The 16953-nt window shown below is 42.7% G+C and overlaps 1 protein-coding gene across 2 annotated transcripts in view; it reads left to right on the forward strand.

Moving 5' to 3' along the window:
* LOC126184342 (zinc finger protein rotund-like) overlaps positions 1-16953 on the forward strand; it is an 883010-nt gene that overhangs the window by 645023 nt on the left and 221034 nt on the right. For both annotated transcript variants that reach the window (XM_049926719.1, XM_049926721.1), the window contains exon 3: positions 4471-4545. In XM_049926719.1, the coding sequence (XP_049782676.1) occupies positions 4471-4545 (75 nt within the window). The remainder of the gene's footprint in view (positions 1-4470; positions 4546-16953) is intronic.

A 16953-nucleotide genomic window follows, 5' to 3' on the forward strand; every position in this document is an offset into this window, starting at 1 on the left:
CCAAAACTTTTGGAGTGCGAATATATTCGTGCTTTTTTGTGATGGAAGAGAATAACAGAGAGACAGTGACGGTGGAAGAAAGGGGAGACAGTGCCACTGGAAGAGAAAGAGCGACAGTGAAAGAGAAAGAGAGAAGAGAAATGGATGAAGACAATAGCAGTGGGAGCCAAAGAGAAAGGAGAAGTGATCGTCAGTGAGACATAGTGGCAGTAAAAGAGAAAGAGAGATGGTAGATGGATGGAGATAGTAGCAGTGGGAGCAAAGGAGAGAGGAGGTAGTGGAAATGAAAAATAGAGATGAGTGGAGATCATACATGGACTTGGAACGTCTGGACCTCTCTCCCCGACCGCAGCGAACTTAAGCACGTAAAAACTTGCTCATTTTCCCACATTTCCCAGTCTAGAGGTCAAAACTCCGAGCAGACCATCCCCATGAATATGCGTGGAGAGGAGACAATGGTGGCTGAAGTGAAAGACAGCCGACTGTAAGTGAGAGAGAAAGAGACAGTGAGAGACAAAGAATGGGACAAGTGGCAGTGAGAGGGAAATACTGTGTATGAAGGCTTCACTAGAAAGAGAGACTGGGTAAAATGACTCAAAATGTTCTGTATTAAAAGTGCGTGAATATGTTCGCATGGCAAAATTTTTGGTGAGTACGGCAGAATAAGGATTGAAGCAGATGGTTCCCCATTTTCCTGTCAGTCTCTTAAAGAAGAGCATATTCGCCTTTCTGTGTCTGACAGCAGCGTTTTCCAGCTGATAATAGAAAACACCCAGTTTCACAACTACAAGTAAAGTGGTCTTTCTTATGAAGTTTTAAATTTTGTTATTGTGATGTATAGGAGGTAGCTTCATCACAAAGAATACCTACAGATGAGGCATTTCATGCAATGCAAAATGTCAATGGACAAAAATTGTATTGTTAACAATTGCGGTCATTCTTCCTCAGTCACTAGTCAATTTTAAAAAAGCTGCAAAATACGAGCAGCAGTTATTTTTGTCAGGAAGATAAACAGTGTAAAATACTTCGTTTTGCTTCTCACTATACATGAAACTTCTCTACACTGTAATTTCCTATGTCCAATCGATAGAGCAACCTCCAATTAGTCTGCTACAGTATTCAATTCAAGTGGATTTACTGAGGCTGCCAGCAAAGCATGAAGGACAATTGATGTTTCCAGCAGCGGTTGAATACCACAGCTGTGCCGCGCAATACTCTTTTTTACCGCCCCATTGCACAATAGTACAATGGAGCTGAGGCCAGCGTGGCAGAATATTGGCATGATATTGCTTACAGAACACTCGTTCGACCAACACTTGAATACTGCTCGTCAGTATGGGATCCGTACGAAATAGGACTGATGGAGGAAATAGAGAAGATCCATAGAAGAGCAGCGCGTTTCGTTACAGGTTCATTTTGTAAGCGCGGAAGCTTCAAGGAGATGCGCAGTCAGCTCCTGTGTCAAACAGTGCACGAGAAGCGCTCTGCATCATTGTCTACTGATGAAGTTCCGAGAGCATACGTTCCTAAAAGAAACAACTAATACATTGCTTCCTCCTACGCATATCTCGCGGAAAGGTTGTCAAGATAAAATTGCAGAGATTCAACCCCACACGGAGGTATACCAGCAATCGTGTTTCCTGCGAACGACACGCTACTGGAACAGGAATACACAAAGTACCCTCAGATTGCGGAGTGCAGATGTAGATGTAGAATGACTACGGAGAATTATCCCACCCCTATACACCTGCACCCATATTCAGATGATGATGATGATGATGATGTTTGGTTTGTGGGGCGCTAAACTGCGTGGTTATCAGCGCCCGTACAATTTCCCAACCTTTGCTCAGTCCAATTCCGTCACTTTCCTGGATGATGATGAAATGATGAGGACAACACAAACACCCAGTCATCTCGAGGCAGGTGAAAATCCCTGACCCCGCCGGGAATCGAACCCGGGACCCAGGGCTTGGGAAGCGAGAACGCTACCGCGAGACCACGAGCGGCGGACCCCCCATATTCAGCAAATAACTGTAAAACGTAGTACTTTTTATTGTACCGTACATTCATGTTTCTGGAAGTTACCATTCCAGGATGGAGGGTGGGAACAATGACTGCTTGTAGCCTGCGTGTGAGCTGTTAACCCTTTGTGCGTCACATTTAGAAAAAAAATTGGGGAAAATTTTTTTGTAATGAATATTTACTGTACATGTTGCATATATGCCATATCCATTGCAAAAGTTCTTTTGAAGCTATTGGTTAATAAATAAAATAATGATTCCAAATGGCATCATTAGAAATTACATAATAATTACTCAAAAAATGCATATATAACTGTATTGTAAACTTACCGTATTTCTTTCCCTTGCCCTTGAGGAACTACGTAAAGTTGGTTCCATAACCAAGAATTTCACTACACACAGCATAAAACTAAACACAACAGTTAATTTTCACTCACAAATGCAGTAGCACAACTCACGACACTTCTCTGTTCTGCACTTCAAACAAAGGGCGAGTCACGAAAGCAAACGCCACTGTGATCTGTTGGAACTACGTGAAGCGATGCCAAACGGTATCATTGAAGCTAAAAAAGCCATTTGGAATCGCAGACGCAGAAAGGGTTAATTGCCTAACTGCATCCGCACGATCTTTGCGGTACAAATACGTAGCTAGGGTGATGAATTTTCGTAGTTTCGGTTCTGAAAGCCGGTTCTTGAGGTTTTCCTCGCATCTTCTCTCGATATGATAGCAGACGTCTTCACTGTCTGCCAGTTAATCGTTTTCAACGTATCTGATACACTCTCGCGAAAAACAGTCATAGGACCACTGCAGCGCTCTCCTTTGTAGACACTCGGTATTCCCTATTAAACCGACCTGAAAAGAACCCCATATGCTTGAACAGTTTTCTAGCACGGAACGTACAAATATTTCGCATGCGATCTGTTTCTCAGACAAACTGTAGTTTCCCGGTATTCAATCAATCAATTTAAACCTGCCATTGCCTTTACCTATAACTGAGACTATATGATCATTGCATTCGTAGATCTGCACATTTGTACTCGCAAATATTTATGAAACTTGACTGGGTAGTCGTAACTCATTAATGTTGTAGTCGAAGGATGTCAGATTTTACGCTTGGTGAAGTATACATCTTTGCATTTGTCAATATTAATAACTAATTTTACCAGGTTGATGAGTTACCGAAATCTAATTGAAAAGAGTTTCCTCACTGCTAACTGCATCACATTCGAAAAGTCTGGAATTACAGCTAACATTACCCATTAGAGATAACTTGTACGTTATACAATAGTAAACATCTACATCTTACCCCCGCAAACCATCTTAATAAGTATAATAATATTTTCGCCTCCTCCAACTCCATTCGCGCGGGGTATGAGGGAAAGCAGAATTCCTCTAATTCTAGCGCAGTCTTTATTACTTTGTAGGAGGTCACACGTTTCTCGGCTCGTCTTGTAACATGGGCTGATGGAATTAGTAGAGTAAGGCACTCCGGGATTTACAACACTTTAGTTGTTACCTCTCCCACTGTAGTTTTTCTAGGATGTCTGTGACGCCGTCGTGCCAACTATACAAACCTGTGACCAATCGTGCGGCTCTTCTTTGAATCTTCTGTACCTGTTCCATTAATTAAGTTGATATGGGCCCACATCGGCGAATAATGCTCAAGAATTGTTCGAACTAGCGTTTCGTAAGCGACCTTTTTGGTGCGCCTGATGCACTTCTTCAGCGTACTTACAATAAAGCTGATTCCGGCATGTGCCTTCCCCACAGCTGGATTTATGTAGTAGTTGCTTCTTAAATCACTCTGGACGGTGTTTCCCAGATGAAATTGGTGACTCATTCCAGTGACAGACTATCTATCGCCCATCCAAACGTGTCGTCTCATTTCCTCCGTGCACGTGCTTTGTTTACTAAGGGTCGGTGTGGAACTAATCTAAGGGTTTGTTGAAGTCACAAAATACAATATCAAAGCTGCTCCAATATCTCTGGATCTCATGAATGAACAGAACAAACTGGGTTGCACACCGTCAGTGCTTGTGATATCCTTGTTTATTCCCACGTAGTTGTTGTTCGATTTTCAAAAAAGTCATCATTGCGAGTACAATATACGTTCCATAATTCTGCATGAAGTTTACGTCAACCAGATACTTCTACTCTCCTGCGCATCGTTCTTGCTGTCCTTATTACGTAGATCTAAACGATCTGCAAGTATTTTTTCATAATATGTGTGACATATTTACCGGAATCACCCTCTTATGCTCATTGTACATTACTAGAACACATTTCAAACTGAAACATAATGCACGCATGAGGTATATAGCATCTTTTTAGACGTAGCAGATGGTTTGGCCTTTAACCGTAGTTGTATTTACACCCGCTTCTTTGTTGTTAATTACCAGGTGGCGATACTGATGCCTTGTTTGCTAACTGGTTGTTATTTGTTGGCAGCAATGCGGCCCCCACGGGAAGGAGCTGGATTACGCGTGGTCGCGGCAGTCGGTCGTCGCAAAGCAGGGATATGAGGTGAGTAACGAATCTCTTCTTACCCATTAATAACTGTAATCCTGAGAAAGATCCGTTGTGCTATTTAGTGAATTACCAATCTAACGAGCATTTCGCCGTTGCTCAAGCAACACACAGTTGCGTGTTTCCCTCTCTTATAACAGTGACTAAAAGTGCAGTCTCTGGAGTGCCACCATTCTAGCAGTCACATTCCGTAGAAAAAAAATGTCAGTGTTTCTAGACCTGTTAAATGCTGAAGTACCAAACACACAACCGAGCCCAAAGAGATACGAAACGCTCATGACAGGTATACATGAAATCTTGTGGAGGTCTGCACGTCAGCCACGACACCTTACCGTAGATCTTGCCGTAACTTTCCATAGGTAAAGAAAAACCTTTTAGCTGACATATTAGAATCGAGAAATCGATTTATATTATCATTTGCATCAGCGAAAAAGGATTTCAAAATAACTGGACTTAACCATAATTCTTGGCAATCGGTTTGATGGTCATCAAAGTTCCAATAAAATATTGTCCCATTCCAAAATGAAGGAAGATTAGGGTTTCACGTCCCGTCTAAAATGAGGTTATTGGAAAAGGGAATATGATTAGGGTTTAACATAACGGTGAAGTCAGTTAAAACCTAAAGTTGGGTGACCAGAAGGGGTTTGAGCCAACGGCATTGCCGCAGTGTTAACATCGGTTCCCGTCGGATTACCGAAGGTAAGTGCCGTCGGGCTGGGCTAGCAATTGGATGGGTAACCGTCCGTTCTGCCGAGCGCTGTTGGCAAGCGGGGTGAACTCAGCCCTTGTGAGTCAAACTGAGGAGCTACTTGATTGTGAAGTAACGGCTCCGGTCTCGTAAACTTACAAATGGTCGGGAGAATGGTACCCTGTTCAGATGCTCCACCATATTCGCGACCAAAGGGGCTAAGGATGACACGGCGGCCGGTCGGTACCGTTGAGCCTTCATGGTCTGTTCGGGCAGAGTTCAGTTTAATTTAGTTTAGAAGGGGGTTTGAACCATCGTCTTCCCGAATGCGAGTTCACAGATAGTGGAAGCGTAGGGAAGGAAATCGGTTTCACGGTAACTACCCCAGTCTCTATGACATCCTGGCTGAACAGGCCATAGATTTTCAGCAGAGAAGAAAAAGCTTCAACATGTAGTATTCTTGAAATTATACAGATTGGCCAAAGTAAAACTCGCCCAATATATATATGACATAATTTACGTTTGTAAGTGAACAGGAGGCCTGCTCTATACGCAAGATGCTGGAAATGACCGCTGTGAGCGGTTGGTCACACTATGAGACACGCGTAACAGCTCCGCGTCAAATATGGCAGCTGTATCGTTTTTTACGTTCTGTTGCTGTGCGTTGGGATTGTTTGAGAACACCTGATCCTTGAACTCTTCCCGCAGACAAAAATTACACGCATGGAGTGAGATCAGGCGATCTTGAAGGCCAGGAGATTTAACTGCCTTTTCCGACTGACATCTCCTCGACGATCACCACACGAACTCGTGTCAGAGTTATTTGCGGCATGCGGTGTTGAAGCTCTGTCTTATCAAAAGCATCCATATAGTCAGTTTCTGGTAACTGATTACAGACTTTTCGGACAAGTTTTATTTTGGCCATTCTGTGTGAGCAGATGTCGTGTGTCCAAATTATTAAAAAAGAAGTGAGTGATTGCTCCACCATTTTTCAAACTCTCCTAATCGTGGAAAATCTGAGCCAGATCCTTAAACTATTGTAACGCATTATTTGAAGCCGCATATTATTGATCGGCGATATACCGTTAATCATCAGGATAGAGGATGAGAAATTTGGTAATGTTAATTAGCTATTGCGTGCCAACAGTGAGAAACAAGCACGTGCGCATCAAAAGCTTTCCGTACAAAAGAGCTTTCCATAACTGAGAGCTCTGTTCAACGATACTGATGTTCGATTACCTTCCCATTTGGCTGTCTGAACCTGAATTTGTTTCCTCCGGGGTTTTGCAGCGCATTTGAGAGTTACGGACATGCCCTCTTCAAGGGCTATGAGACACGCTTGATACATAATTCCTGTATGACAGACATATATGTAAGACTTTTAGAAAAGAAATCAAAGAGTCCATGCTGTAAAAGAATACGTGATAATCGTATACTTGTGGTAGAAATGTATTAGACAAGTGTCTAATAATTTACGCTGTTTTTTCTGAAAACTATTGACATGCATCGACTCTAGACACATGTGCGTATTATGTAATTGTTACTAAAATGTCATTATGACAAATACGCTTAAAAAGCGAAAAACTGTATCATCCAAGAATGTGAGACAACTCGTTTACATAATAATAACATAAACTGCGAATATGAATTCATTTGTCGGTGTAGCTTGTAAGTAGGAGAGACTTTCCAAACTTCCATAATTTTTTACTAAAGCTTATACGCTCAATAGAAGTATAAGGAGCAGAGACAGGCAAGCAAAATCTGACAGAGGTGCACTTACGCTCTTGTAGTCTTGTTTCAAGAAATATCGACAGATGAGAAAGAAGAACTTTTCACCAGATTGGTAGTTACATGTCTGTCTCTGAATGCACACTGTATAGACTAAATACAAAGCCACTACACGATTACATGGAGAATAGCTCCAATATTTCTCAGTCGTCGTCTTTCAGATATTAGGTACGAATAAAATTTATGACCTCATTAAAATTTGTCGTAAATTCTACGAAATAGATGTCAGTTATAAGTGTCGGACCAGTGGAATAAAGATGTCAGAAATACGGCTTCTTCGGTCGATTTGTAATTTTTATTGCCTAGCTCTTGCACGGGTATCATTAAAAGCGCTCGACGTATTCTCCGCCAGAAAGTCTCGACAACTTGCAGAGCATTTAGGAAAAGAATCATGACACACAGACACCTCAAGATTTCGACTAAATTACAGTCAGCAATAAATTTTCTCACTTTGACTTTTAATTAAGTTAGGATGGGATGACGTCAGATATCAAGTTCAAGCAAAAGACGTGTTAGCGATGAAAATACTATAACTGACAGCTAATATCGTTCTATTAACAACTTAATCTTCTAATGCAAGAGCCTAAGGCCCTTGTACCTAGACATCATACGTTGCAAGTGTGCTTCTCTTGTGCTTCGATTTCTGATCGATACCTGTCCTTCCTCAAACTGAAATGCAGAACGATATTTTGCCTTCATTTTGAGGCGATACATTCCACCTCGATACGAAAGTTTATATCTAAATTTCATTTCACTGGCTACACTGCACACACTTCGTGCACTAAATGTAGTTATAAAACCTAGCGATGTACCTTGAAGGCGGTGAACTTAGTGGAAAGGCCATGCAGGTACATCGTTTTATACACCGGGTGAAAACATATGACGTTGTCAACTGAGAGACCCTATTTGGATAGGTTTCCATTCCTTGCACGCAGTAGCAGCTTTCCTTCACAAAGTACAGGTTTTTTAAGTAAAGTGTCCAATGTAGGTGACTATGACGAAAGCAAGTTTATTGTCAAGTTTTCGTTGTTGATGTTGATGAGGATGAGTAGGGAGGAACAGTTTGAAACCCGGTGTCGGCAAATAGCCTGCTACTCTTGAAAAGCGTTAAAGGGACCGCCGAGCTTAACGTCCCCATCCTTCGAATAATTAGCAGCTGTACGTCACCACATCGCCTCCACTTGGCAGCCGAATGCTGACGATGAAAACTTCTTCCACCACCAGTATTTGAACCAACTATATTGTTAGAAAATGTAGCTAAACCGAAATGACTCTGCAAACGAAATACAACATTTTGATCTAAGTAATTTTGCCGTCACAAGTTGATTCAATGTTCGGTTGTGAGGGAGATGGGAAAACAGTTTGTTACTGTCTCTCACCGTCTATTCTCCGTCCCCCCAATCCTACCACAACTTGCCGTCATCCCTGCTTCTAACGTGTGTACGATTTTGTTAATAACAACAAGAAACAATATAAAATGTTTTAATATAGTAATAATAAATTCTTTATCCCAACAAATGCATAAAACCTTTTTAATATAATAATAATAATAATTTGTTTAGATCGGTGATTAGTAGATTGCTTTAACGTAAACTTACGAGAAATTGGAGTTCAGAGAAATACAGCATGTAAAAAGAATTAGTCCAAAAATTTGAGATGTACATACAGCGTGCAGTTGATTTAAGAACTAGAAGAATAAGAACTGTCAAAACTTTCACGTCATAATCTACACGATATAAAGTTGTTGTGTGCTCTTACCGTTATCAGTATTCCACATAGCAGTGCGACTGTGAACAGGCACTATCTGATCAAAAGTCTCCAGACACACCTATGTATTGCGGTACTGACCACTAGATGTCACGATAGTAGAAAAGGAGGCGGAGAGTATTGTGTTGTCTGTAGAGATGCAATATCAGCAGAATTGGTCGATCAGAACTCAATGACTTCTAAAGTGGACTAGACACTGGATATCACCTGAGTGGCAGATGGGTTAGGGAACTTTCAACCCCTCTGCAGCTGCCCAAGTCAACCGCTAGTGATGTGATTGTGAAGCAGAAACGCGAAGAAACAACAACAGCTAAACCGAGACCAGCCAGCCCTCGTGCTGATGGACAGGGACCGTCGAGCATTGCAGAGGGTGATTGTAAAAAAATCGCATGAAATCAGCGGAAAGAATCACTCTTAAGTTACAAAATACTGTCAGCAATCGGGCTAACACGTTGGCGGTGTGCAGGGAGTTAAAAGAATGGGCAGAATGGTCGAGCACCTTCTCGTAAGCCAAAAGTTTCTGTAGTCAGTGCTAAGCGGTACTTGTGGTAGAGCAAAATGCCTTCACGTGCCAACAGTGAACTGCGGCGGAGATGGTGTTAATGTTGAGGGGAGATTTTCTTGTTTGGGGCGTGCTCACTTACTGCAGTCGAGAAAACGCTAACTGCTGAAAGACTCGAACACATGTTGCAGCACTGTGTAATGCACACTGTAGAGGAACAGTTTGGAGATTATGATTGTATTAGAATGACAATGCACTCTGTCATAAAGCAGTGTGTGTCAGACAACGGTCTATGGCCAAAAATTTCACTGAAATGGACTGGCCACTCCAGAGTCCCAACCTCAACCCAATGGAACGCCTTCTGGAAGAGTTGCAACGTTGACGTCAGCATGTTAACATTGTCGGGTCTGGTTTCAAAGAGACACTTACTTCAAGGTCACTGATAAGGTTACACACTTGGTTTAGTTATAATAAGGGTCACCCCCTCCCCTCCCCTGGGGAATCACCGGCAGATGAGCAAGATCACTCCAAACCCTCTCCCTCTCGCCTCCCCTCCTCCCAGAGAGGTGATAGGAAAGCTAGGCCCATATGAATCGATTGCTTCCCTTCCCTCTCCTTTATTATACTGGGTGTTCCATTTATCTGATAACTGCCTATGTGGCGCAGTAGATGCCAGGCAGCGAGCGCTCCGTTGCCCAGCGGTCAGATGCCGTTGCCCGGCGATCAGATGCCGTGTCGCCCGTCTATTGCTGCGGTACGACATGACCATATTTAAAAGATAAACAAATAAATTTTGTACTCGCGCAAGGAGATTCTGGAACCGCCTGTCATTATTTTCCACGCATTTCTGACATCTACTCAAGAAATTATACATCACATGATGTAATTCTCTGAGATATTGAAGTAACTGATTCACAGATATTATCCTTGAGTTCCTCTATCGTGTGAGAATTTGTTGTGTGCACTTTGTCCTTCAATGCACCCCAAAAATAAAAATCGCACTGAGTTAAATCAGGACTTCTAGTGGGTCAGATATCGTTACCAATCATTCTTTCATCGAATACACCGTGACTTGCGTGCAAAGAAACACTGGCCGTTTGAGCCCTTGGCAAATCCTCTTGAAGAAATGCGAAACTCCGTTCTCTTTCACTCAGTTCATTACAAACGGTCAAAAAAAATTTTGCACATATCTTTCACTTGTAACTGTCATTAAAAAAATTGGGCCTATTATTCTGTCACCACTAACTGCGCGCCACACCCCTATCTTCTGACCATGAAGAGTTTCCTCATGAAGCACAACAAGTCTATCTGCGCTCCAATGTCGTCAGTTTTGGGAATTAACATACCCGTGTAAATGGAAACGAGCCTCGTCTGAAAACAGAATGAGGTAAGGATCCATTTTACCATCATGCATTTGTTTTAAAGTCCATTCGCAAAACTTAATCCTGTGCACAGGATCACCAGGTCGAAGTTCTTGTACTACTGATACTTTATACAGAGATGCACGATATTTGTGTTTGCTCCGAAAGATGTCTAAGGGATTTTTGGGGGAATTTTCCAGGCGGTATGCAATGTCATCGAGACGAGCTGCTGTGAGCACTGTACGTCATCGTTTGCGTTTCTTGTCTTTAACACTTCCCGTTTAACGAAATTTATTCACTAATTTGTGAACTGCATCACGATTCTGAACTCGAATACCTGCAAACTTCTGTTCAAACAATCTCCGAACGGTACGAGCGGACTATGTTCGCACATACGAATCGTAAATAAACACTCCTTGTGGAATTGAATAATTCGCTCTTGCCATTGCTGTGTTCGCAAACTGCCCTGTTACACTCGTGATGCCTGATTCACTGCTCAAATGACACTGTCTGACAAGGTGCGTATGTCTGTACAGTCTCCACAAAAGAGGGGGGGGGGCATGGCTTAGTCTCGTGGAACCCATTCGACCGGCAGGTGCGGTTTCCGTGGCCGGCCTGCAATACCTCTACCAGGTGGTCGTCAGATAAATGGAAAACTCTGTATTATGAATCCAGCTGCCCGAAGCCCTCCACCCTCCACATTCGAGGTCTGATCTTCACAGTGCAAGGATGTAGCTCCAGCAGAGAGAAGCCAACACTTACAGGCATAAGAAGAATAAGACTATTTGACTTGAAAGTAAGTATCTATGAATTCTGAAATTATTAACATTGCTACTCATAAATATATTCGATTATACTTAAGTTTTGTTACTTTTCTTCCTCCAGTGCAACATGCCCTTGATCTAGTATTGAGAGAACAGCTGGACGAGAACACTGACATACTATTAGCTGCACTGCCACACCAGCCAACAGATGGTCTTGCTAATTTATCAGACCTGGCGTTTAACTGGCACAGCTGCAGGTGTGTCCCTCAAGAGTGCTACTGTCTGCGAACACTTATGACGTGACTGTGAGTGGATCTAAACATGTAAATATAAGCCTGGTACAGGACTACGACTTTGGTGTGGTAACTGAAGCTGAAATGTGGAACATGATGGTGCCAAAGTCCAATAGTCGTGATGTAAGTGGGACTATCTGTGTAATATGATGGAGTATATAAAGAATAAGATGATGGACGAATATGTTCCACCCCGTACTCCTAATGAATTTCGTATGTATGGCTGTAAAGTCTCTGTATTAGATATTTACGATGAGACAATACTAGAATTAACTTATGTGAGACAGGCATGTACTTAAAACATTCGAGTTCTGTGAAATTAGATGACCTGTACTTTCCACTATCAATCACCACAGATACATTGTACCGCAGATGCCCATATGCAAGGGGTTTTACTGCAAGTTTGTTCACCATTTAAGCAAAAATACCGTAACTATGTACCAATTAGAGCAGTGTATTAATACCTGCATTCCCCCTGTACCAAAGTGTGTCAGCGTATAATCTATCAAGTCTACAGAGGCTGTATTGACTGAAGAAATTCCTATGTACATTATCCCATCTACTGGACTGAATGCAATGCAAGTCGAATATAAGGGTTACAGAAGGCAGCTTTTTTTCAATATTCTATTCTGGCCATACGCAGTGAAATTTGTGTACATATAAATCAATAAAATATTATATATATATATATATATATATATATATATATATATATATATACACTCCTGGAAATTGAAATAAGAACACTGTGAATTCATTGTCCCAGGAAGGGAAACTTTATTGACACATTCCTGGGGTCAGATACATCACATGATCACACTGACAGAACCACAGGCACATAGACACAGGCAACAGAGCATGCACAATGTCGGCACTAGTACAGTGTATATCCACCTTTCGCAGCAATGCAGGCTGCTATTCTCCCATGGAGACGATCGTAGAGATGCTGGATGTAGTCCTGTGGAACGGCTTGCCATGCCATTTCCACCTGGCGCCTCAGTTGGACCAGCGTTCGTGCTGGACGTGCAGACCGCGTGAGACGACGCTTCATCCAGTCCCAAACATGCTCAATGGGGGACAGATCCGGAGATCTTGCTGGCCAGGGTAGTTGACTTACACCTTCTAGAGCACGTTGGGTGGCACGGGATACATGCGGACGTGCATAGTCCTGTTGGAACAGCAAGTTCCCTTGCCGGTCTAGGAATGGTAGAACGATGGGTTCGATGACGGTTTGGATGTACCGTGCACTATTCAGTGTCCCCTCGACGATCACCAGTGGTGTACGGCCAGTGTAGGAGATCGCTCCCCACATCATGATGCCGGGTGTTGGCCCTGTGTGCCTCGGTCGTATGCAGTCCTGATTGTGGCGCTCACCTGTACGGCGCCAAACACGCATACGACCATCATTGGCACCAAGGCAGAAGCGACTCTCATCGCTGAAGACGACACGTCTCCATTCGTCCCTCCATTCACGCCTGTCGCGACACCACTGGAGGCGGGCTGCACGATGTTGGGGCGTGAGCGGAAGACGGCCTAACGGTGTGCGGGACCGTAGCCCAGCTTCATGGAGACGGTTGCGAATGGTCCTCGCCGATACCCCAGGAGCAACAGTGTCCCTAATTTGCTGGGAAGTGGCGGTGCGGTCCCCTACGGCACTGCGTAGGATCCTACGGTCTTGGCGTGCATCCGTGCGTCGCTGCGGTCCGGTCCCAGGTCGACGGGCACGTGCACCTTCCGCCGACCACTGGCGACAACATCGATGTACTGTGGAGACCTCACTCCCCACGTGTTGAGCAATTCGGCGGTACGTCCACCCGGCCTCCCGCATGCCCACTATACGCCCTCGCTCAAAGTCCGTCAACTGCACATACGGTTCACGTCCACGCTGTCGCGGCATGCTACCAGTGTTAAAGACTGCGATGGAGCTCCGTATGCCACGGCAAACTGGCTGACACTGACGGCGGCGGTGCACAAATGCTGCGCAGCTAGCGCCATTCGACGGCCAACACCGCGGTTCCTGGTGTGTCCGCTGTGCCGTGCGTGTGATCATTGATTGTACAGCCCTCTCGCAGTGTCCGGAGCAAGTATGGTGGGTCTGACACATCGGTGTCAATGTGTTCTTTTTTCCATTTCCAGGAGTATATATATATATATATATATATACAGGGTGAGTCACCTAGCATTACCGCTGGATATATTTCGTAAACCACATCAAATACTGACGAATCGATTCCACCGACCGAACGTGAGGAGAGGGGCTAGTGTAATTGGTTAATACAAACCATAAAAAAAATGCACGGAAGTATGTTTTTTAACACTAACCTACATTTTTTTAAACGGAACCCCGTTAGTTTTGTTAGCACATCTGAACATATGAACAAATATGTAATCAGTGCCGTTTGTTGCATTGTAAAATGTTAATTACATCCGGAGATATTGTAGCCTAAAGTTGACGCTTGAGTACCACTCCGCTGTTCGATCGTGTGTATCGGAGAGCACCGAATTACGTAGGGATCCAAAGGGAACGGTGATGGATCTTAGGTACAGAAGAAACTGGAACAGCACATTACGTCCACATGCTAACACCTTTTTATTGGTCTTTTTCACTGACGCACATGTACATTACCATGAGGGGTGAGGTACACGTACACACGTGGTTTCCGTTTTCAATTACGGAGTGGAATAGAGTGTGTCCCGACATGTCAGGCCAATAGATGTTCAATGTGGTGGCCATCATTTGCTGCACACAATTGCAATCGCTGGCGTAATGGATGTCGTACACGCCGCAGTACATCTGGTGTAATGTCGCCGCAGGCTGCCACAATACGTTGTTTCATATCCTCTGGGGTTGTAGGCACATCACGGTACACATTCTCCTTTAACGTACCCCACAGAAAGAAGTCCAGAGGTGTAAGATCAGGAGAACGGGCTGGTCAATTTATGCGTCCTTCACGTGCTATGGAACCCCCGTGGCCCGTGTTCGTTACAACACGCAACTGAACGTCGGAGGTTTCAAGCGTCAACTTTAGGTTACAATATCTCCGGATGTAATTAACATTTTACAATGCAACAAACGGCACTGATTACGTATTTGTTTATATGTTCAGATGTGCTAACAAAACTAACGTGGTTCCATTTAAAAAAACGTAGGTTTGTGTTAAAAAATATACTTCCGTGAATTTTTGTATGGTTTGTATTAAACAATTACACTAGCCCCTCTCCCCACGTTCGGTCTGTGGAATCGGTTCGTCAGTATTTGATGTGGTTTACGAAATATATCCAGCTATCCAGCGGTAACCTTAGGTGACTCACCATATATATATATATATATATATATATATATATATATATATATATATATATATAAAACTTCTTTTTTTTGTTATTTCACACCTCAGTGTCCTATCAAACTACCTATAAAAACATAGCTTCTTACCAAGAGTCAGCCCTCACGTATCCCCGACACTGCAGCCCCTGATGCCGCCAGCCCCGACATATCAGGTCTCAATGAGCAGCCGCCATCCACAGAGCGCTGTAACAATGGGCAGACTGACATATAGTCACGTCGTCCTCATTAACGTATGAAATAAGAGACTGAGATAATATGTACACACACAAAGATGTACACACAGCAGCTTAGTGGGAACCGCCTTTGATTCCTAAACATTACCACATACTTGCTAAGCCACTGTGTCTAACATATTTTTATTATACTGCTAATACAAGTACACTGAGTAAAAGTAAGTCATTTACTTTCCTTTTTAGAACCAGCAAATTGCCATTAGGTAAAAGGAGGCCCATCAATCTGGCATCATGCATTCACATCATAATGTCTATATAAGGACTCATACATAGAAAGAAGCAGATCATTTTTAAACGCTTGAGGCAGTAAGTAAAATTTGTGCGAAATATCACACACTGAAGGTATAAACCATTCAGGGAACAAATAATAGTCTAAAGCATACAATCTGTGGCGTCTTTCAGTGTGTTTCCTATAAATGTTCACAAGCACTTTACATGTATTTCGTGATTTTAACAACTCGAACATGTAATAGGCAACAATACGAATATTGTCGTCTTGGAAACAATAGTCTTCCAGCTGAAGCACTGTGACATGATCAGGAATACACAAAATAGCTGACGCCTCACTGGACGTCACTTACAATATTCCCCCCACAAAAGTTAATGCCGAGCATTGTCGGTCTGCGAAGGATCATAACCTTGTTCATTCTGATGATGAACTGGCAGTAGAGGCAGGCATATTCGTCTTTTATGTTGTGATGATAAATTTTTAAAGTTGGATACAATGCTGTAAATAATGTATATTAACAGCAGATGATAAATCCACTCATGAGAGAAATGGCAAAGGGTGAAGGTGTTGAGGTGCACAGCAGGTGAGGTGAAGCAGCCACGTGACACAATAATTATGTTTTTTAACAATGCTATAGGTTGTACAATAGAGGCTGTAAATGCACCAGTGTCAGTGCGGCGTCAGACCAGGAGCTGTATCCAATGGTTTCAAACACATTTTAATGATGATAGATATGTATTCCAAGTTTACCTAGATCCTTCCTGTGAAAGTAAAGACTGGGAGGGAAGTTACACAGATGTTCGAACAATTTCTGCAGACTTGGACGAATCGGTGCCCTGAAAACCTACAAACCAACCGCGGAAGTGAATTTCAAAATAAGTGTTTCAAATTAGTAATAGGGTTATATGGAATAAACCATTACTCAACATTCTGCCTCATGAAAGCAGGTAATGTGGAGTGTCTGAACAGAAAAAAGCTCTTTGTGTATGCAATTTAAACTCCATGATTCATACACATCGCTAGACACTCTCCCACAAATTACATTCTTATTGAACATCATATAGTTAAAATGAAACCTATTGATATATACAACAGTGGGCTTCTAAATACAGCATACAATCGTATTAAGATGGATCCTTGCAAGCAGAAATTCACTGTAGCTAATTTCTAAATACAAAACTGTGTTTCAAAAGTGTTACTTTCCTAACTGGTCAACGGAGATATTTACAGTGTTCAAAGTACATAAACAAACCTAAGAACTTTCATCTTAAAGGACAACTAAAGTGCGAATATTGCAGAGAGTTTTTAAATGAAGGAATTATGGAAAAGTTCTGAACCGAACGTGTTTCTCATAGAGCGTGTCACAAGGCATCACGGGATCAAGGCTTTAGTGAGATGGCTTAGTTCTCCATCATCACAAAACAGTTGGGT

Source organism: Schistocerca cancellata, chromosome 4, assembly GCF_023864275.1.
Source record: "Schistocerca cancellata isolate TAMUIC-IGC-003103 chromosome 4, iqSchCanc2.1, whole genome shotgun sequence".
NCBI classification, from domain to species: domain Eukaryota; kingdom Metazoa; phylum Arthropoda; class Insecta; order Orthoptera; family Acrididae; genus Schistocerca; species Schistocerca cancellata.